The 23,685-nt window shown below is 44.6% G+C and overlaps 1 protein-coding gene across 3 annotated transcripts in view; it reads left to right on the top strand.

Moving 5' to 3' along the window:
- LMNTD1 (lamin tail domain containing 1) overlaps nucleotides 1-23,685 on the top strand; it is a 249,695-nt gene that overhangs the window by 198,920 nt on the left and 27,090 nt on the right. For all 3 annotated transcript variants that reach the window (XM_068277587.1, XM_068277585.1, XM_068277586.1), the window contains exons 14-16: nucleotides 5,838-6,046; nucleotides 11,548-11,720; nucleotides 16,123-16,211. In XM_068277587.1, coding sequence (XP_068133688.1) covers nucleotides 5,838-6,046; nucleotides 11,548-11,720; nucleotides 16,123-16,211 — 471 coding nt within the window. The remainder of the gene's footprint in view (nucleotides 1-5,837; nucleotides 6,047-11,547; nucleotides 11,721-16,122; nucleotides 16,212-23,685) is intronic.

Here is a 23,685-nt window from a genome sequence, read left to right as displayed (position 1 = left end):
GGATCAGGAAAGTAGGGGTAGGTCACCCCTCCACCAGGGGTGGACACAGTATTATCGTAAGAGAAACAGAGGCGCCAGCAGGATAAAAGGTAATAAAATTTTTAAAATTTGCTGGGAGGCAGTGGTGGACTTACCTCCGGAAGGCAGACTCAAAATACTGTCTGAATTAAACAAATAAATTTATTATTGGTACCCCAAAAGATGCAACGCGTTTCGCAGGCACAGCCCGCTTCATCAGGCAATAAGATAGGGGACAAACTGTGGACAAAGACAAAATACGTTGCTGTAGCGAGCCACATAAAATTAACAAAGTGTGTAGTATCATGCAAATTGTATGCAACATTTTCACAATATAAACACTGGATATAAGGTTGCACAATTACAACAAGGTTGACAGACCCTAGCATCATAAAATCCACAAAAAAGTCAGTGCATCTTGTAGCCTAAGGAATAATTCAATTTAGTGTAGGAGGCAAGAAAGTGCAGAGTGCTAATTATGTAGTGCAAAATATTGCTAATAAGGTGCCATAGTGTAGTAGCACAAAATGTGTGACCGCAGACACAATTAATTGTAAAGTGCAGCAGTATAGGGCAAGTATAAGTAAAAATGCATTGCATAAAAGTATGTAGTATCATGCAAATTGTATGCAACATTTTCACAATATAAACACTGGACACAAGGCTGCACAATTAGAACAAGGACTACAGACCCTAGCATCATAAAATCCACAAAAAAAGTCATTGCATCTTGTTGCCTAAGGACAAATTCAATTTTGTATAGGAGGCAAGAAAGTGCAGAGTGCTAACTATGTAGTGCAAAATATTGCTAATAATAAGGTGCAGTAGTGCAGCAGCACAAAATGAGTGACCGCAGAAAAATAATCATAAAGTGCAGCAGTACAGGGCAGATATAAGTAAAAATGCATTGCATAAAAGTATGTAGTATCATGCAAATTGTATGCAACTTGTATGCAACATTTTCACAAAATGAACACTGGATATGAGGCTGCACAATTGAGACAAGGTTGGCAAACCCTAGCGGTATAAAATCCACAAAAAAGTCAGTGAATCCTGTAGAAAAATTCAATTTTATGCAGGAGGCAAGAAAGTGCAGAGTGCTAACTATGTACTGCAAAATATTGCTAATAAAGTGCTGAAGTGTGGCAGCACAAACTGAGTGACCGCAGAAAAAATAATCGTAGTGTGCAGCAGTATACGGCACAGATTAATAAAAATACATGGCATAAAAGTCAATTGCATAAAAGTTGTAGTGCGGCAGGGTATAGTGAATATAAGCAAGGGATTGTGAAATATATTTTAGGATAAAATAGTAAAATAGAAATGGTAGTAGTCTTACCAGTAGCTCGTCAGTAGCACGAATGGCACCTCTGTGATGAAGTGAGGACACTTCATGCTTTATATATGGTGCCTGGGATGTGTCTGCCAATGGAAGGAAGCAGAGGGTGTAGGGTGGGCGGGGCAGAGATACGTGGAGGGGGACAGGCAGCCAATCGGCTGTTGCCAAATGTAACGTGGCCATTTGTATTGAAAACTACTATAGTAGTGTGTTGCTGCCATCATGTGGTTATTAAACGGTATGGCACCTAGTGAATTAAATAGGGGGAAAAAAAAAAAACACACAACACCCATACCACAATTTTAGCATCTTGCATAGATTTTAGTTCAAATGCCCACTTCTGTATTTGTAGGAATTTTAGTCGGAGGATGCAATATATAGCACAAACATAAAAATAAGATAAAAATAAACATACACAATATTTATATAATCATCATTAAATAAATATAATCATTAAAAGGTATGATAAAAGAGTTTTGATAAAAGAGAGCGGCAGAAATGAATAAAACGCTGCTAGATATGATAGTGAATTTAGTGAATTTTTTCGAGTTGCTCGTTTAGACCCTCAGGGACGAGGGTTTTCAGAATTTGTATCCAATACATTTCAGTTTTTCTGAGACGATCAAGGGCATCCGGCAAGTGAGCACGTACTGAGTCAATTAATGTAATACGAAAAAAATCGGGATCATTGTCGTGATGGGTGAAAAAGTGACGTGAGACGCTGTGAAGGGGAAATTTGTTAATGATGTTTCTTTTGTGCTGGCCAATCCTGCTGCGTGCCATTTGGGTGGTCCGCCCCACGTACTGGAGCCGGCAGGGGCATGAAATGAGGTAAATGACATACTTGGATTCACATGAGAGGTGTCTATTGATCGGATACTGGATATGGGTAATGTAAGAAGTAAAGGAGGTGTCTGGCTGGATGAATTTGCAGGCTGTACAACGAGGTTTGTTGCATGGATAACAACCTGGAGCCTGTTGGGGTGGGGTATTATGAGTGGGGTGTGGCGCAGAGAGTCGACTGGGGGCCAGAATGTTTTTGAGATTTGGCGCTCTTCTATAGGTGATAGCTGGTTTGTGGGGTAGTAGAGGCCGGAGGAATGGATCTTGCATAAGGATGTCCCACCTGTTCTTAATGATGTTTCGTATTTGCACGTGTTGGGAATTGTAACGTGTAATAAATCTAGGTGGACCTTCTGTGTTGGAGGGGGTGGACAGATTGGTGGCGGACTTCGGTATTTTGGCTTTGTATTTGGCATCCTTGATTAATTTCTTGGGGTATTTGCGAGCCGTGAACTTTTGGGTGAGTATATTGGATTGAGTTTCATATTGTTGTGGATCTGTACAGTTTCTGTAAATTCTTCTGTATTGGCTATAAGGTGTATTGGTGATCCAGGGATGGTGATGGAAGCTGTCAAAGTGAATGTAATTGTTCGCATCAACCGGCTTGAAGTAAGTTTTGGTTTTGATGTGGTTCATGTCAATATAAAGTGTCAGGTCTAGGAATTCTATGGAGGATGTGTGGTGGTGGTGTGTGAACTGGAGACCGGCTGTGTTGGAGTTAAGGTAACTGACAAAGTGAGGGATGAGTGTGGTGTCCCCCCTCCAAATAAAGATGAGATCATCAATGTATCGTTTATAAAAGATAATGTTGTGTGAATATGGATTGTTGGTGGTCAAATTGAGATGTTCTAGATAGCCCATGGTGAGATTGGCATAGGATGGGGCAAAGCAGCTCCCCATCGCTGTGCCGCTGGTCTGATGGTATATTTTATCATTGAAAGTGAAAATATTGTTATTCAAAATAAATTCGGCACACTGTATAAGGAAGGCTTGTTGTGTGTGTGGCATGGAAGTATCAGAGGCAAGGAAGTGTTGTAGGGAGGTGAGACCAAAGGAGTGGGGAATATTGGTGTACAGAGCAGTGACATCGCATGTTAGCCAGACAAAATCAGGCTGCCAGGTGATGTTATGTAGTAATAGTATCAGATGTTGAGAGTCTTTGAGAAAGGAATCCAGAGACTGAACGTGGGGTTGTAGGTGTTGATCTAGAAATTTTGATAAGTTACTGGTGATGGAGTCGATGCCCGAGAGGATGGGCCTACCTGGTGGTTTGTGTAAGTTCTTATGTATCTTCGGTAGATAGTAGAATAGGGGAGTTTTGGGTTGAGTATTGATGATAAAAAAAATTTCATTCTTTGTAATAATATTATTTAGAAAGGCATTGTTGATAAAAGCTTTGAGTTTACTGTTTAGAGAAGGGGTGGGGTCAATAGCTATTGTCTCGTAATGTGTTGGATCTCCCAGGAGTCTGGCCGCTTCCTCCAGATAATCAGACCGATTAAGAATGACGATCCCCCCTCCCTTATCTGCGGGTTTTATGACTAGCCCATGGTTTTTTTGCAGAGATTTCAAAGCAGAGGACTCTTGTTGATTGAGGTTGGATTTGTAAGGAGGTAGATTATCATGGAGTATTTGTAGGTCATTTAGAACCATGGAGTAAAATGTATCTATGTAATTGCCTTTTGAGGCCACTGGGTAAAAACGTGACCTTCCTTTGAGTGTGGTGGTGATATATTTTTCAGTTTCAATTTCCAAATGGGATGCAGTAACAGTGGGTAGTGCATCATTATTGGTGATGATGAGCGTGATGGGGTCTGTATTGGTAGGGGGTTTGAGTTTTTTTATTGCAAAGTGTCTCTTCAAGGTAAGTTTTCGTATGTAACAATTGAGATCGGAAAACAGTTCAAGCAGATTGGCCTGGTTTGTTGGGCAAAAGATAGTCCTTTTTCCAAAAGTTTGGTTTCATGAGGTGTGAGGGTATGGTCTGAAAGGTTGAAAATGCATTTATTGTTATGGGGTGAGGGTGGTGGATTGGGCTGGGGAATTGTGATTACAGTTTGTTTCTTTTTTCTTTTCCCTCTACGACCTCTTTTTCTGTGTCTGATAGCTGTCGTTTTAATTTGTTCGTGGGTTGTAAGAACACCCGCTCTGAACGGGGACTGGGCAATTGGGTAGAGAGAATGTTCTGGGATAGTGCTGATGGGAGTTCTAAAAAAGAGGAATTTGCATGATACTACATACTTTTATGCAATGCATTTTTACTTATATCTGCCCTGTACTGCTGCACTTTATGATTATTTTTCTGCGGTCACTCATTTTGTGCTGCTGCACTACTGCACCTTATTATTAGCAATATTTTGCACTACATAGTTAGCACTCTGCACTTTCTTGCCTCCTATACAAAATTGAATTTGTCCTTAGGCAACAAGATGCAGTGACTTTTTTGTGGATTTTATGATGCTAGGGTCTGTAGTCCTTGTTCTAATTGTGCAGCCTTGTGTCCAGTGTTTATATTGTGAAAATGATGCATACAATTTGCATGATACTACATACTTTTATGCAATGCATTTTTACTTATACTTGCCCTATACTGCTGCACTTTACAATTAATTGTGTCTGCGGTCACACATTTTGTGCTACTACACTATGGCACCTTATTAGCAATATTTTGCACTACATAATTAGCACTCTGCACTTTCTTGCCTCCTACACTAAATTGAATTATTCCTTAGGCTACAAGATGCACTGACTTTTTTGTGGATTTTATGATGCTAGGGTCTGTCAACCTTGTTGTAATTGTGCAACCTTATATCCAGTGTTTATATTGTGAAAATGTTGCATACAATTTGCATGATACTACACACTTTGTTAATTTTATGTGGCTCGCTACAGCAACATATTTTGTCTTTGTCCACAGTTTGTCCCCTATCTTATTGCCTGATGAAGCGGGCTGTGCCTGCGAAACGCGTTGCATCTTTTGGGGTACCAATAATAAATTTATTTGTTTAATTCAGACAGTATTTTGAGTCTGCCTTCCGGAGGTAAGTCCACCACTGCCTCCCAGCAAATTTAAAATTTTTTATTACCTTTTATCCTGCTGGCGCCTCTGTTTCTCTTACGAGCTTACAAAGCTCTGCCATCATAAAGACGGCAGAGTGTGTGGCCTGAGGCAACGGGTGTGCTGCGGCAGCGGCAATTCTGTCGGCGATCTGTCAGTGTGCAGCAGTTTTTGGTGCCATCGGTCTCTGGACCTTAAGAGGCCAGAGAAAACAGGTACTGAAGGCGTTTATTGGGAATGGGACTATACATACACGTTTGTCTTATCATATCAGCTGTCATTTCAGGTACCCTTTTAGCCTTTTAAAATATTTTCCTATATTTCCTATTTTCCTATTTTTTAAAGTTAGTGTTGCCTCTAATATGAAGTTTTACTACTATTGGAATATTAGAATAGTCCTCTGCTAGCATCTGGGTGAACCCAGTAAAGGCAGCCACAAATAAATGTACAGTAATAATGAATAAAGTACAATGTTTGTGCACCGCCCTGATTCAGCTGCCACATTAGAACAGGGCCTATGTGGTCTGATGTAGAACTCAGGAGCTAAAATCTGTATCTTTTTCATGTTTTATGTTCCAGGCTCTGGCATGGTTCACTCCAGTAAGAGGCAAAATGAGAAAATCACTAGAGAAACCTGTGTCTGTGACAGAGATAAAGGCAGTTTCACCAGTACAATCACTGGAGCCAGAGAAACAGGAGGAAGAACCAATAACTGAGGGGAGAATACCTTCACCACAATTCCCACCGGCTCATCATAGACCAGCAACAGTGTCAGCCTTACTGAAAAGGTGCAAGGATGAAAACTATATCTAAATACAAATAATAAAGCCCAACTAAACTCAAAAACTGTATACAGCCAATTGTAATTGCCATTGGGGCGATCAGACAATAGGAAAGTAGTGGAAGTGTTCATGGGCCACCACTGCTGCTCTCTTGCTGGCCCTTTTGAATGCATCTTGTGTGTGGGTCAATCAGGTGCGACTTCAAATGAAGGAGAAACAACAAATATCAGGCTACATTTCCAAGTATTCCTGCATTTCTGTGAAGATGCAGAACTGTAATTCATGGGAAGTCGTTTATGAGCAATTATAGAGCCACAATCTGCTCACAGACCCCAGTGCTCCTAAATCTGGTCATACACCATGCGATCAGGATTTTCCAATTTTACCACAATTATGGAGTATAAGAAACAGAAAACTGTGATTACTTTTAACTGGTTGTTTCAGTAAGCTCGCATACTAATTGGAAGTAGTAAGATTGGACATTCGCAACTGCATAGTATCTGGCCATCTTAGGGTAGAAACACACTAGGCAGAATCACATACAGTGGTTTGCAAAAGTATTCGGCCCCCTTGAAGTTTTCCACATTTTGTCATATTACTGCCACAAACATGAATCAATTTTATTGGAATTCCACGTGAAAGACCAACACAAAGTGGTGTACACGTGAGAAGTGGAACGAAATTAAATACATGATTCCAAACATTTTTTACAAATAAATAACTGCAAAATGAGGTGTGTGTAATTATTCAGCCCCCTTTAGTCTGAGTGCAGTCAGATGCCCATAGACATTGCCTGATAAGTGCTAATGACTAAATAGAGTGCACCTGTGTGTAATCTAATGTCAGTACAAATACAGCTGCTCTGTGATGGCCTGAAAGGTTGTCTAAGAGAATATTGGGAGCAACAACACCATAAAGTCCAAAGAACACACCAGACAGATCAGGGATAAAGTTATTGAGAAATTTAAAGCAGGCTTAGGCTACAAAAAGATTTCCAAAGCCTTGAACATCCCACGGAGCACTGTTCAAGCGATCATTCAGAAATGGCACAACTGTAAACCTACCAAGACAAGGCCGTCCACCTAAACTCACAGGCCGAACAAGGAGAGCGCTGATCAGAAATGCAGTCAAGAGGCCCATGGTGACTCTGGACGAGCTGCAGAGATCTACAGCTCAGGTGGGGGAATCTGTCCATAGGACAACTATTAGTCATGCACTGCACAAAGTTGGTCTTTATGGAAGAGTGGCAAGAAAAAAGCCATTGTTAACAGAAAAGCATTAGAATTCCCGTTTGCAGTTTGCCACGAGCCATGTGGGGGACACAGCAAACATGTGGAAGAAGGTGCTCTGGTCAGATGAGACCAGTGTTGCCAACCTTTCACGTTATTTTTTACTGACAAATACCCAAAAATGTACTGAGAAAAGATTTTTTTTTTACTGACAAAACCCCTTGCGCCGCGCGTAGCGCGTCGAAAAAATGGGCGTGGCCACGCAACAGAATGTGGGCGTGGTCATGGGTGAAACCAAATATACATGATTTTAATATTGCTGTGAAAGGTCTGCCAGGGAAGTTTGAGCTCTGCCATAGTGTTTCCCCCCCTTCCCCCAAAATACATGTAATCTTACAGCATTTCACCAAAAATCCACGTAATCTGGCAGAGGTTCTTCCAAAAATACAGATAATATGGCAGTGGTTCCCCCAAAATAGATGTAATCTGGCAGCAGCGATTCCCCCAACATACACATAATCTGGCAGCAGTTCCCCAAAATACATTTTATCTGACAGCAGTGGTTCCCCAAAAATAGGTAGCCCCAGGTCTATAGGTGTCCCCAGAATAGGTGGCCAGGGGTATAGATGTCCCCAGAACAGGTAGCCAGGGGTATATGTGCCCAGTATATGTAGGCAGGGGTACAGGGCCGGTTCTAGACTGGCACATATGAGGGGTCAGTCAAATGGGTAGGGGGCAACATGTTCGAGGAAATTTGCGGCGACTAAAGTGGGCATGGCAAGTAAATACACATAATGAGAGACAGCGTTTCACCAGTAAATGCACGTAATGACAGACAGCTTTTCACCAGTAAATGCACATAAGAGACCGCCTTTCACCAGTAAATGCACGTAATGACAGACAGCTTTTCACCAATAAATGCACATAAGAGACCGCCTTTCACCAGTAAATGCACGTAATGACAGACAGCTTTTCACCAGTGAATGCACGTAATGAGAGACAGCTTTTCACCAGTAAATGCACGTAATGAGAGACAGCCTTTCACCAGTAAATGCACGTAATGAGAGACAGCTTTTCACCAGTAAATGAACATAAGAGACAGCTTTTCACCAGTAAATGCACATAATAAGAGACAGCTTTGCACCAGTAAATGCACATAAGAGACAGCATTTCATCAGTAAATGCACATAATAAGAGACAGCTTTTCACCAGTAAATGCACATAATGGCAAACAGCCAGTGTCCTCAGTATATGTAGCCAGCAGATATATGAGCCCAGTATATGTAGCCAGAGGTATATGTCACCAGTATATGTAGCCAGAGGTATATGTCACCAGTATATGTAGCCAGAGGTATATGTGCCCAGTAGATGTAGCCAGAGGTATATGTGCCCAGTAGATGTAGCCAGGGGGTATATGTGCCCAGTAGATGTAGCCAGATGTATATGTGCCCAGTAGATGTAGCCAGGGTTATATGTGCCCAGTAGATGTAGCCAGAGGTATATGTGCCCAGTAGATGTATCCAGGGTTATATGTGCCCAGTAGATGTAGCCAGAGGTATATGTGCCCAGTAGATGTAGCCAGAGGTATATGTGCCCAGTAGATGTAGCCAGAGGTATATGTGCCCAGTAGATGTAGCCAGAGGTATATGTGCCCAGTAGATGTATCCAGGGTTATATGTGCCCAGTAGATGTATCCAGGGTTATATGTGCCCAGTAGATGTAGCCAGAGGTATATGTGCCCAGTAGATGTATCCAGGGTTATATGTGCCCAGTAGATGTAGCCAGAGGTATATGTGCCCAGTAGATGTAGCCAGGGTTATATGTGCCCAGTAGATGTAGCCAGGGTTATATGTGCCCAGTAGATGTAGCCAGAGGTATATGTCCCCAGTAGATGTAGCCAGAGGTATATGTGCCCAGTAGATGTAGCCAGAGTTATATGTGCCCAGTAGATGTAGCCAGATGTATATGTGCCCAGTAGATGTAGCCAGATGTATATGTGCCCAGTAGATGTAGCCAGAGGTATATATGTGCCCAGTAGATGTAGCCAGAGGTATATGTCCCCAGTAGATGTAGCGCAGTGGCAGGCGGCAGTGAGCGGAACTTACCTGCGTCTTCTCTCGTCGCCGGCGCGGGATGATCTGCCTGCCGCTACTCCGGTCTGGTCCAGACCAGAGCAGCAGAACTTCCGGCGCAGGAGCGAGACGGAAGGTAAGTCCCGCCCGCTGCCAAGCGCCACTCCGGAGTCCGCACTTGGAGGGGGACAGTCAGCGAGGGAGGGAGAGCACTAAGGTGAGAGAAGGGGGGGGGGAGATTGCCCCCCTTCTCCACCGCTGCCAACAGCTCTTCCTCCACTGCGCCGCTGTCCTCCTGAAACAGGGCGGGCGGCCAATCGGCCGCCCTTTTACGGACGCTGCTGAATTCCTTACGGAATTCACGGGCAGCTTAATTTGCATAAAAAATTACGGGGCGGTTGGCAACACTGGATGAGACCAAAATGGAACTTTTTGGCCAATATTGCAAAACGCTATGTGTGGCGGAAAACTAGCACTGCACATCACTCTGAACACACCATCCCCACTGTCAAATGTGGTGGCAGCATCATGCTCTTGGGGTGCTTCTCTTCAGCAGGGACAGGGAAGCTGGTCAGAGTTGATGGAAAGATGGATGGAGCCAAATACAGGGCAATCTTGGAAGAAAACCTCTTGGAGTCTGCACAAGACTTGAGACTGAGGAGGAGGTTCACCTTCCAGCAGGACAACGACCCTAAACATAAAGCCAGGGCAACAATGGAATGGTTTAAAACAAAATATATCCATGTGTTAGAATGGCCCAGTCAAAGTTCATATCTAAATCCAATCGAGAATCTGTGGCAAGATCTGAAAACTGATGTTCACAAATGCTGTCCATCTAATCTGACTGGAGCTGTTTTGCAAAGAAGAATGGGCAAGGATTTCAGTGTCTAGATGTGCAAAGCTGGCAGAGACATACCCCAAAAGACTGGCAGCTGTAATTGCAGGAAAAGGTGGTTCTATAAAGTATTGACTCAGGGGGTTTAATAATTACGCACACCCCACTTTGCAGTTATTTAATTGTAAAAAATGTTTGGAATCATGTATGATTTTCGATCCACTTCTCACATGTACACCACTTTGTATTGGTCTTTCACATGGAGTTCCAATGAAATTGATTCATGTTTGTAGCAGTAATATGACAAAATGTGGAAAACTTCATGGGGGCCGAATACTTAATACATAAATTTTCCACTATGTGCTATGGAAAATGCACATGCGATTCTGCCTAGTGTGTTCCTTCCCTTAAAGCGGATCCGAGATGAAAAACTAACTATAACAAGTAACTTGTCTATTTATCTTATCTAAAGTTTAGGTAGTTTACACAGCAAATCTAGCTGCAAACAGCTTCAACAGTTTATGATTATTTATTCTTGTGATACAATGAGGGCAGCCATGTTCTGTTTGTCACGTTACACACAGGCAAGCTGATAGCATCTCCAGCCCTCAGCCGCCTGTGAAAATGTGACTTCTCCCTCCTCCCCTCTGCCTCTGAAATGTCTGTCTAGTAACCTCCTCCTGCCTAGACTGAGCTCCCATAAGCCCTTGCTACTAAGGCTCAAAGTGCCAAGGCTCTCTGGAGAAGCTGTGGACAAGACTTGTTTAGTTTATATGGAATTAGAGTATTAAAACAAAACAATAAAAATATTTGGCTTGAGGAATGCCCTATAAACTATATGTAAGGAACACAATTATGCAATGAGTAGAAGTTTATCTCCGATCCACTTTAAGACTGTATGGATAGCTGCACAGACACAGATGACACAATGGGCTTGATTAGATTGCAGCAGAATTCTGATTGAGAATGGATCAAACTTGTAGTGCTGGATGCAGTACAAATTTTTTTGGGCGGCCATTGATTCCCTGCTGCTCCTTTACCCAGCTGCTGGAAATAACATTTAACACTGCACTAAGACACCCTTCTGATCAACAATCTGAAATCCATCAGGTAGCTTGGAGGCAATAGATCATCAACAGATCTCATCAAATCAGCCAGAAAAATTAAAAATAATTTTTTTTAGAGCACTGGGTAATGGCCATGGCAGGTGTGTGGAGGTAGGAACTCAGGTAGGAAGTGCAGAGATCCTACCACAGGAGTCCCTGATGGACTGTTAATTTACCTGATGAGTTATTCTGTCTATCATCTACTAAACACAGTTTTAACAGAAACCTGCCCTCTAAACTGTGACCTCTGTTCTGTCATCTCTAGAGAGAAGATTCCCCCAGTTGTACTTCCGCCCACCTCCAGCCCATGGACTCACAGCCCTGCCTCACCGACTCATCCTGATTTCATGCCCAGCCGCCTTATGCCTCTTGGAAGCGAGGGCAACAGTTCCTGTCGTCAAACGAGGTCACAGACAGCAAGAACAGAGCCATCCTCTGGTGAGAAACACCATTCACACTGCTTGGTTCTGTTACACCATTAACACTGCTTGGTTCTGTTACACCATTCACACTGCTTGGCTATGTTACACCATTCACACTGCTTGGTTCTGTTACACCATGCACACTGCTTGGCTATGTTACACCATTCACACTGCTTGGTTCTGTTACACCATTCACAATGCTTGGTTCTGTTACACCATTCACTCTGCTCGGTTCTGTTACACCATTCACTCTGCTCGGTTCTGTTACACCATTCGCTCTGCTCGGTTCTGTTACACCATTCACACTGCTTGGTTCTGTTACACCATTCACACTGCTTGGTTCTGTTACACCATTCGCTCTGCTTGGTTCTGTTACACCATTCATACTGCTTAGTTCTGTTACACCATTCGCTCTGCTTGGTTCTGTTACACCATTCACACTGCTTGGTTCTGTTACACCATTCACACTGCTTGGTTCTGTTACACCATTCACACTGCTTGGTTCTGTTACACCATTCACACTGCTTGGTTCTGTTACACCATTCACACTGCTTGGTTCTGTTACACCATTCACACTGCTTGGTTCTGTTACACCATTCACACTGCTTGGTTCTGTTACACCATTCACACTGCTTGGTTCTGTTACACTATTCACACTGCTCGGTTCTGTTACACCATTCACACTGCTCGGTTCTGTTACACCATTCACTCTGCTTGGTTCTGTTACACCATTCACACTGCTCGGTTCTGTTACACCATTCACACTGCTTGGTTCTGTTACACCATTCGCTCTGCTTGGTTCTGTTACACCATTCACACTGCTTGGTTCTGTTACACCATTCACACTGCTTGGTTCTGTTACACCATTCACACTGTTTGGTTCTGTTACACCATTCGCTCTGCTCGGTTCTGTTACACCATTCCCACTGCTCGGTTCGGTTACACCATTCTCACTGCTTGGTTCTGTTACACCATTCACACTGCTCGGTTCTGTTACACCATTCGCTCTGCTTGGTTCTGTTACACCATTCATACTGCTTGGTTCTGTTACACCATTCGCTCTGCTTGGTTCTGTTACACCATTCACACTGCTTAGTTCTGTTACACCATTCACACTGCTTGGTTCTGTTAAACCATTCGGACTGCTTGGTTCTGTTACACCATTCCCACTGCTTGGTTCTGTTACACCATTCACTCTGCTCGGTTCTGTTACACCATTCACACTGCTTGGTTCTATTACACCATTTACACTGCTTTTTTTCTGTTACACCATTCACACTGCTTGGTTCTGTTACACCATTCACACTGCTTGGTTCTGTTACACCATTCACTCTGCTTGGTTCTATTACACCATTCACACTGCTTTTTTCTGTTACACCATTCACACTGCTTGGCTATGTTACACCATTCACACTGCTTGGTTCTGTTACACTATTCGCTCTGCTTGGTTCTGTTACACCATTCACACTGCTTGGTTCTGTTACACCATTCACACTGCTTGGTTCTGTTACACCATTCACACTGCTTGGTTCTGTTACACCATTCACACTGCTTGGTTCTGTTACACCATTCACACTGCTTGGTTCTGTTACACCATTCACACTGCTGGGTTCTGTTACACCATTCACTCTGCTCGGTTCTGTTACACCATTCGCTCTGCTTGGTTCTGTTACACCATTCACACTGCTTGGTTCTGTTACACCATTCACACTGCTTGGTTCTGTTACACCATTCACACTGCTTGGTTCTGTTACACCATTCACACTGCTTGGTTCTGTTACACCATTCACACTGCTTGGTTCTGTTACACCATTCACACTGCTGGGTTCTGTTACACCATTCACACTGCTTTTTTCTATTGGCTTTACAGCTTGATTTTGTGTTACAGGTATGCTTAACTACTTTAGGACCTCAATGATTGAAATCTACGCCCTGTTTTGATGGCTGCCAGGGTGTAGCTTTCAATCAAGTGACGCTGCATGTTCGACGCTTTTGTTGCTCCCGACGATCTCGCCGCTGTCTCCCCGCCGCAAGCTCACTCACTCTGCCGTCTTTAGAATGGCAGCTCCCTGTGAGCGGGTCAGCAGCCGATTTCATTGGCTCGTGGCCCTGTCTATCAACGTAAGCAGCTCCCATTGGCCCAGGTTCCAGACGTGCGGCGGTGACGGCGATTGCGGCGGGTATGTGCGGCTATTCGTCGGTGTTCCGCCATTTCTGGTACAGCGCCCTCTGGTCCTTAAGGGGGCAGAGACTGCTGGTACTTAAGTGGTTAAAGAGAAACTTTACTGGAAGATAGAATTAAGGAATAAAAAATATATAAATCAAGACGTTGCAAAGTGAGACGTTAAAAAAAATATCACAGATCACAAAATGATTGATACTCGCAGTGTAATTCATCATGTTTTTGATCCTGTGAGCCTGCAGGTTAACATCCTTACTGCTGGCAGGCATGGAAAAAAAGGACGGCACCAACTGCCCTTATCTATAAACACACCCACTAACAATGTGATAGGCTAAAAGGTTGTTTAAGAAAATATATATATATATATATGTATATCTGGTTGCCATTTACCCAATCCTCACCCTTGATATGTCCAACTTGCCAATTACTCAGGCAACCACTCAGTTGTCTACTATGAGGGAATAGTGCCAGGAAACAAAACTTAAGCCGCATCTACACGAGTAGATGCGGCCGCGATGCTCCTCATCAATCGAGCCGCTGATGCGGCTCGATTGATAAGATCCGACAGGACGGATCTCCGCACCGCCGATTCCCTGCTCGTTCCCCCGCGAGGGGACAATGGCAGGGAATCGTGCGGGAGATAAGCGGCGCCGGCGGGGACGAGCGTGCACGAGCGGGGTATCGAATGCGGCGCACGCGCGGCGAGCGGGGACGCGGCGGGCACGCGGAAGAGGTGATCCGGCGGCTAATCGAGCCGCCGGATCGCTGCAATATGGCATGGTGTAGATAAGCGGCGCTGGCAGGGACGAGCGTGCAAAGTCTCAGTGAGGCACGGTTAACTTCACTTCTAAGGCCTCTTTCACACATGAATTGGGCGGATCAGGTCATTTGAGTGTGGGGATTGGCAGGCATCTTATAGACTCCTGCATTAATTATCGATAATCCAGCACCCAATAAGGATGTAGCCAGTCTACTACCAAATAGGAATTAAAAAACAAAAAAAACTCTATATCCTAATAAAGCTTCCTCCGTCCTCCTAAGCCTCTGAACGTCGGCGAGGTAAATATTTACATTCCGCGATCCAGCGCAGGCGCAGTAACGGTTCTCCGCTTGGGCTCCGGTGAAAATAGCCAAGCCTGATTGGGTCCTCTCTAGTGCGTAGGTGACTTGTGCCTGCGCAGTAGAACGGTCCCGATCAGGCTTGGCTATTTCCACCTGAGCCTGCGCTGGAGCCACGGCAGGTAAATATTGCAGGTGCTCCTGTGCCACAGCTGACATCCTTTGTCGGCTGTGGTTTCGGGGGAGCCAGAGCTGGATTCCTGAGGACTAGGAGGATGGGGGAAGCCTCATGAGGATCCAGAGGCTTCCCCCTCCCAAGGTAAATATCCCCCAGAGGGTCTTTCTATATTACAGTCTCTTTAAAGGTTGTAGCAAATCATAGACAATCGACTACAACTAAATGTCATTTGGGCACTGGTATCGAGGTTCAGTTTAGGCACTTAGAGGTGTGAGGTTAGGGTTAGGCGATAGGTGGGGAGGGTTCGGTTTAGGAACTTAGGGTAGAGCTAGGTTAGGCATTTAGTAGGGGGTTCGGTTTAGGTGCTTAGAATGTAAGGTTCAAGTGAGACTGGGTGCATTATCGATATTTACTACTAGTAGCACAACCCGGCTCCCGACTGAAGCAGTCCTCTTACAATTGCATACAGCCTAATTGCAGCCTTTGTAACCCCGTCACTACCTACTTTATAAAAGAGGCCTTAAGCCTGGTACACACATCAAATTTTGATTGGGCAATGAATAGCCAATTTTACCACCTCCATATAACATGAGAGCCTACAGATTTTGAATACTGCGAACATGTTGTGCAGGTATACTACATGGAGGGGGTTTCAATTGTCCAATGACTAGCCACTCAAAATTGCCTACTGTGTCGAGATACGTTAACACGTACACTCCCACGCAGAGTTTTTTTCTGAACATTTAGTGATTTGGGGACACCTAAATAGAATATAGATCTGTTTTTTTTTTCTAGATGTCCTCTCTTTACCTTATACAGCGGGAAGGATACAGAGAAGTAAAAGCTGGGAAACTGTTCACTTAGAGCTGTTGTAGCAGATTGCTGCAAATATTATGTTTTGTTTTGCTGAAATAATAGAAAATTAGGATTCATTTTGCATCGATTGGTTACACAGCCTATAAAAGCGCTGCTGACAGTGTGCACTATTGTACTTGGCAGGTGCTTCCAGTGCAGGTTCCAAGCCCAGCAGGGATCCAGTCATCAGCCCAGTGAGCAAGAAGAGCCGTGGGCCAACCCGATCAGCGGGGGTGAGTGGCATTCTCTTTCTTCCAGGTGCTGGGCCGTACCACTCCTTGCTGGGAGGAACACAATGTGCATCTGATAATGGTTCATTTAGAAGTCAGGCTGAGCTGCTTCATGCTGTAGATGTGACAGGCGGTTATAACAACACCATATGCACTTCTAGAGACGCACAACCCCTTCTGTAACCTTCCAGGCCTGAAAAAACATCTTTATCTAGCCTTGTCCAACATCTCTCATTTCAAGGCAGACTGGGGTCTTGTTACAGGAAATTTTGCCCTGGGAATTCTTTGAGGCCGGTGTTGTGTCTGATTACGCTGCCTGTGGATTTGCGCTGCCCCGCATGCGCAATAGAAGACTGTGCGGCCACATTTCCTATAGAATGATGCGGCTGGAGATAAAATACTAAATATCTCCGCTCCCACACCTTTTACACTCCCCAAATTTTCAGGGTAGGGAAGGGACCCCCCGAACAACCTATATGCCAAATTGCAGCCCCCAGACCCACTGGGTCCCTAGATAGGTTTCTCTAATCTATCTCCTGAACCAGCGGGGCTCGGGGGCTGCAATTTGGCATAGAGGTCATTCGGGGGGTCCCCTCCCTACCCTGAAAATTTGGGGAGTGTAAGAGGTGTGGGAGCGGAGATATTTCATATTTTATCTCTAGCAGCATCATTAACTTTACACTGAGCATGCGTGCTACTCAATGTGGAGGGGAGCTTCCGGGCAGCGCAATCAGACATTACACCGGGAACCCACTACAAAACACTCTCTCTAATTGCAATTGCTAGCGTATTTAATGAGCGTTTTGTAGGCGATTTCATGAGCATTTTCTGCCGATCAGGGCCGGTTTAAGCAACAATGGGGCCCCAGGGCAAAATAAACCTGCCCCCCCCCCCCCCCCCCCAACATATACCCCGGAACAAAAATCGGCATTAGGGGACCTTTTTTGCAGCTGGTATAGTCAGGGTGTGAAGTCCCAATCGGTCGGAGCACCACATTCTGTCTATCCCAGCCTGCATGGGGGACAAGGGGTTAAAAAGTTTCAGGAGGGGGGACCCCACATAATTTTTTTTTTTAAATTCCCACACTCTAAACATAAAAAAAAATTGGGAAAAAAGGAAAAAATGCCAGGGATCTTCATACAGCCATATTGCGGCTGTATAGCGATCCCTGGCCAAAGCGCTGCGGCTGCGTATGGACCCCCTGGAAACCCTGTCAGGAAATTTATTGCGCTTTCGTTTGATGCATGTAAAATTACACTACCGTAAGGTTTGCTACTAAAAGTGACATTTACCGCATTTAAAAGTATACTTTTTTCCTTTCAAACTTTAAAATCGATTTTCTCAAAAACTATAAGGCCAATTTGAAATTTTTTTTTCCTCTTGTAGCCACTGGGGGCCCCTACAAGCTCTGGGGCAGCTGCCTCCTTTGCCTCTATGGTAGCGCCGGCCCTGCTGCCGATTTTAGTAGCGATTTTAAAAAGCGTAAGCGTTTTGCCAGCGATTGTGTAGCGATTAGCGTTTTTAATTCTGGTTGGTCCTTTCAATTAATTTTCATTTTTTTTTACAGTGTGCAGTAATTTAACAATGCTAGCAAAAACGCTCTGTGTAGGTTTTGACGAGCGATTATGCCAGCGTTTATATACATTACATTGCAGAAACGCAAAACGCTAAAAATGCTGCATGTCCTGCGTTTGCGATTTTGGTCATCGCAATAGCTCCAGTGGAATTTGACCAATCCATTAACATTAGCTGAGCGTTTAGGGAAATCGCTAGCATTTTGAATCGCTCCCTAAACGCTCACAACATCGCTCTAGTGAGTTCCAACCCTTAGACATGTCCATGAGAAACCGGTATTGGGCACTGAGTAGGTATGACATTTGTGATTTATACTTTTGAATTTTTTTTTCAGTGGTAACATTTTTAAATAGTCTTCATCCAGTCAGCATCTTGACTGATGTCTGAGAATTAGAGAAATCACAAGAGACGGACTGCTTCACAGACCAATCCAGAGATAACATGGCATTTTGAGGAACAATTGAATGGTTTTCTTTTTAGTCTAGAAGAAGGTGTTTATCTTTGGAAATGCAGCAGAAGCTGCAGAAATGCCTTCTAGAAGTGAACTACGAGACAGTCAGGCTCGATTCCCATCTGCCACCTGACCATGGGCGGCCAGCGGGAGCGAACAGTGTAGTGTCCGCTCCCCATGGTCAACTGTGGTCCAGCTGTAGCCCGGGGCATATGCGTTACCCCTATAGGCTCTATGGGGAAATGCACCCGCCTGTCTGGAATTATTGGGGACTGAAAAGAAGTGTGGTCTGCTTACTGCAATGGATCCAACATATCCGTTGCAGACTGACAAGTGTGAACGGCTTATATATATATATATAAAATAGGATCCATTCATTGTCAGTTTGCCATGGAGTAAAATGGACAAAAAATGTCCATTTTACTCTCAAGTGGAAATATTATATAGCCTAAGGAGAGAGAAACCAATTTGGGCCGGTTTCCAATAGCTGGCGTGCCTCCTGCACTTGAAGTGATGCGAGCACCCATCAAGATCGCTTAGCCAGGCCACACACAGCTAGGGATTCAGGTGTGTGCTGCAATCTGCAGCATGCCATCCAGAATCGTACCACAGTGCGATTTGAACGGCAAACAGTTTAAAGTATAGGCAGTGTTTACCTGCTGTCGATTCGGTGCAGATTCAGGCCACATTCGGCCTTAGTGGAAATGGGCCCTAAACAGGGGCATAATTAGAAATCACTGGCCCCCCCTGCAAAACCTTGGATGGGTTTAAAAACTACTCCCCCCCCCCCCCCACCTCTTCATGCGCCCCCCCTGCAGCTTCTGGGCCCCCCTGCGGATTGGCATGACATTTGCATTTGAAAAAGCAGCATTGCTGCGTTTGGAGAGGTGGAGCCGGGAATTCCCTTTAAGAAGGTGGTTCACTCCTCTAAGCCCCGTCCTGATGAAGCTTGGTGATGCCAAGCGAAACTAGTAGGTGATTGGCTGCTGCCATCTAGCCCACTGACCTCCTACCTATCCGGCGATGACGCGCTGAGAAGTCCGTGGAAGCGCGTATAGCCCGGCGTCTAGTACCGAAGTGTTTTGGTTGTCTGTAGTGGGCCCTGCGCAAAAACGGCTGCACTGGTGAGCGGACTCTGATGGTGAGCCTGTTGCTCGGCAAGGACTGACCAGACTGTTTGCGGTCTACCAGTACCGCGCACATGTGAGTTACCAACCTGGCAGCAGTGTGTGGCTGCTAGCACATCTTTGAACAGCAAGCCGGTTCACACCAAGGGGGGGCCCCATCGGATTACAACACTTGCAGCCTACCTGTGCGGCTGGAGCAACATAGCCAGGTGAAGCTTCCTGTTGACGACCAACAACGGATACTACCGAGGGGTCGTGAGTATGGAGTACTAAGTACGGAGAATGTATATCAAAGGCATACCGTTTTTTTGAGTGAGACTTAATCTACGTCTATTTGAATAACACTGGACATGTAATTATATGATCCTGTGCCTCTCCTGCCGTTTGTTGCACCATTCTCCTAAGTTGGACTGGTTTGTGCCGTTAGTGGGGTACCCCATGTTTTGTGCTGTGTGATTGGTAGCGTGTGTCAGTGTGGCATGTGTGACAGCTGGTTTTTAAATGACAAAAGCACTGTTGCTTTTTAGTTTCGTTGTTTTTTATTGTATAGAAGGTCCTGCAATTATATATGTTAGCCAATAACGTTTTTCACTTTTGCATACACCGCTGAGTCCTCAAGAACCCGTTGTTTAAGGAATTTGTATGTACAAACAAGGTTCAGGACCTATCCCCAAATTGGGAAGGTGATGCACAATTACATTACTTATGTTCCACATTTCCCTTATCCCCTTTTCCCTGTTGTACATCTGGGGCCCCCAGCGGCTGCATCCCTTGCAGGGTCTATTGTTACGCCCCTGGCCCTAAATGTACAGATGGACGGGAAGTAGCAAAACTTTAAAAAAAAGGCAATAAAATGACTTGGTTCTGTCTGGGAGTAGGTGTATACAGACCTGCTGGCTGCTGATCCTCTCACTCTTAAGAACTGGGACCCAATGCGAGTATAGATTGTGATTGTGCTTTCTGTAGCACGTTTTACAGCTTTTACTAGAGTGATTTCAGGTGATTTTTTTGTATAATATAATAATAGCAATTTTTCAGGGATTTGCATTTTTTTTCATTCTGGGTAGTAAAATGGCTGCAAAACAACTTTTGTACAGCAATTAAAAAGCAATTTTGTAGTGATCCTATACTTTATATTGAAGCACAGAGACAGCTTAGGTGAAATGGGGCCCTAGGCAAGCAGCAACTTTGGGTCCATCCTTGATGACACCTGACTTCTTTGGAAAGATTTGTTGGGGGCTAGCATAAACCAGGCCCCTAGACTCTCTCCAGGCCCTAGGTACCTGCCTAAGTTGCCTTGTGGATGATCCAACTCTGAGTGCAAATGCGCAGTATGATGGCTGTGCAACTGGTATTTTTCTAATAGGGAATAAAGATGGCAGCCTTCATATATGTCTCACTACAAGTTTCCACTCAACATACTTCCAATTAAGTGTGGTTAAAATCTTTTAAAGCTGGTCCCTGATCCATAGTGCAATATATTAATAATGATAGTAAAGAAGTTACAGCGTGTGCCATAACCTTCTTGAAAAATACAATAGTAAAATGCTCTCACTGCTTCTAAACTGATAAAGCTTGATCTTGAGCTTGCAATGATCTTTGTCTGTTTAATTGCACATTCTCTGAAATGTATTTATGTATTGTACTGTATGTTATTAACACTTTGTACTATAGCACGCACCTTAGCAATAACACTAATTTGCACTTAGCACTTTGGCTGGGGTGTTCCCCCAACAGGGCCGGATTACCGAAAAGGCAAAAAAAGCCGTCGCTTGGGGCCCCATTCAGAGTCAAAAGGGCCCTATCAGTACATAAACCAGCCCTCGCCATCCTGTCAGCGGTGGCTGGAAGGTATAATGGTTAAAGGGACTCTGAGCAGTGCAGTAACTATGGAAAGATGCATATCATTTTAAAGCTCTCTTTCTCCTCTTTCCAATGATATATAAACCGCTGCCCTGTGCCTTTTAGTTTTCGCTATTTGTGTGATCGAAATCGTGGCCACTGCAATTTCGATCGCGATCAGTTTATCTATCATTGGAAAGAGGAGAAAGAGAGCTTCAAAATGATATGCATCTTTCCATAGTTACATTGTATTACACTTGACGACTTTTCTCCAAAGTCGGCAGCTCGATTCAGCACAATGCAATGAAATATAAGGAACCCAGAGGGATGTTATTACAAACATCATTCTGGTAGGTGTGAGGATGTAATTAATTAGTTGTGGGTATGCTTAAAGGCATACCCACAGGCACTGCTCGGAGTCCCTTTAAGGGCTCTGCCTCTGACACAGGAGACCAGGGTTCGAATCTCGGCTCTGCCTGTTCAGTAAGCCAGCACCTATTCAGTAGGAGACCTTAGGCAAGTCTCTCTAACACTGCTACTGCCTATAGGGCGCGTCCTAGTGGCTGCAGCTCTGGCGCTTTGAGCCCGCCAGGAGAAAAGCGCGGTGTAAATGTTATTTGTCTTGTCTTGTCAAATGATGCCGTGCGCTGCTGATTGTCTTCAGAGCCAGGCTCTCCTCCTAGGTCCCCCTCCTGCTACTGTGCGCTCTGCCACTGCCCACTCCTCCCTCCCTTCCCACAAAGAACCACAGCTGCAGCAAGAATGATATCAGCAGATGGCAAACGCTCAATCACCTATCCATGATCCAAGGATAGGATCCTGTCATCTGAAACCCATCTGTCTCTTCTACAGTGCAGCCGCTCGCTCTGAACTTTCTGATTCTCAGATCAGACAGGAAGTAGGAAGTAGTAATAGTAGTAGTAACAGAGCGGCAGCACTCTAGAGGAGACAGATGGGCTCCGGATGACATGACCTCTATTGCTTGGATCGCAATAGGTGAATGTGAGTCATCTGGTGCTGTCATTCTCCCCCGCTGCGGCTGCATTCTCTGCTGGACTATCGTATTCACTGGGATGGAGGCTGCATGGTGGCTGTCTAGTTTGGGAGGAAATCGGTTGTTCGGTGGTGGGGGTGGTTATGTAATTCTGTCTGGGGAACGGCTTCCAGTTTAGCGGTGTCCAGAGCTTTCTGCTATTGCCAGGCTGGAGATGCAGGGGGAAAGTGCTGCTGCTGTGATATCTGGCGCCCTCTTCACAGGGGTGCCCCAGCCCCTGAGTGCAAATGTCCCAGCCATTCATCTCTCACTCTGCATTTTGCCGCTGCTATTCCCTGCATTGTGCACCCACAGAGGAAAGCGGGCTGTTGCCCATAGCAACCAGTAGCTCGGCTGCCCCGGTGTGTGCGGCATGTTGCTGTGCAGCTGCATCTTCTGATTCTATTACGACATGATGGGGGGGGGGGGCCAAATCAGTTACTTTGCTTAGGGCCCCATTTAGCCTTAATCTGGCTCTGTCCCCAATGAAGCCTTCTTAAGGGGTGAAACAAGTAGAGTGTTTGGGGGTTTTTATGTAGCCACTTTCCTTTAGTGCACTTACTCAATCCTAATTACAGCAGATTTTAAAGTGATTAAAAGCTACATTTTAGAATTGTATATTGATATCTCCCGCCAGCACAGTAGAAGCCGGGCACAGCAGTGAATCAGATGAACAGCCTTTCTCTTAGTTTCACTGTTAGCCTGTGAGCTTAGCTACGCTATAGTGCAGCGCCAGGGGCATTTACTTCTGCACCTGGTATTTAATTGGCTGAGATCTCAACACTGAAAACTCATGTCCTGACAGATTGTACTGGGGCATTTAAAGAAGAGCTCCACTCACTGCCACTTGGCGGCATAGGTGGAGATATAGAATATGTTTCATCTATGCTGCAAAATAAAGAGACATTGCGAGCCACAAACATGGGGATACTTATGGTTGTTACCCCAATGTTAGCTGCATTCCACAATGTTTAGAGCCTTTGTTCCAGTGGGCTACCTTTGGTAGTTCACTCTCAGGTTTGCAGTACGTTCAGGTATGTGCCCCATTGTGGAGCATACGGACTTCAGGATAAGATTGTTCTTTAAATCAGCTTTGGGACTTCCCCTCTTAATTTGTAACCTGTCAAAATGTTCGATATTTTTTAAATTAACAAATACACCTAGCACTATTGTCCTACGTTAGATTAAATGTTTTGTACCATTATGCAAAGGAACATATTATGGCTGTAATTGTGTGCCACACACTAGACAGCACAGGGATCCATACCCCTAAGGCTGGCTTAGTGTCTCTGACATATCTAACTGGCAGCCATTGCTGGAGCCAGTTGCTTGAAGTGATAGTATTCTGGCAGTGGTGGTGTCTTCAGATAATTGCTTTACAGTGGGAATCTGCAGTTGGTTAAATAAATGTTGGCAATGACTGGCTGGATGCTAGTTCCATTAAGACAT

This window comes from Hyperolius riggenbachi, chromosome 3 (genome assembly GCF_040937935.1).
Source record: "Hyperolius riggenbachi isolate aHypRig1 chromosome 3, aHypRig1.pri, whole genome shotgun sequence".
NCBI lineage: Eukaryota > Metazoa > Chordata > Amphibia > Anura > Hyperoliidae > Hyperolius > Hyperolius riggenbachi.
This window is presented reverse-complemented; position numbering and strand designations above follow the sequence as displayed.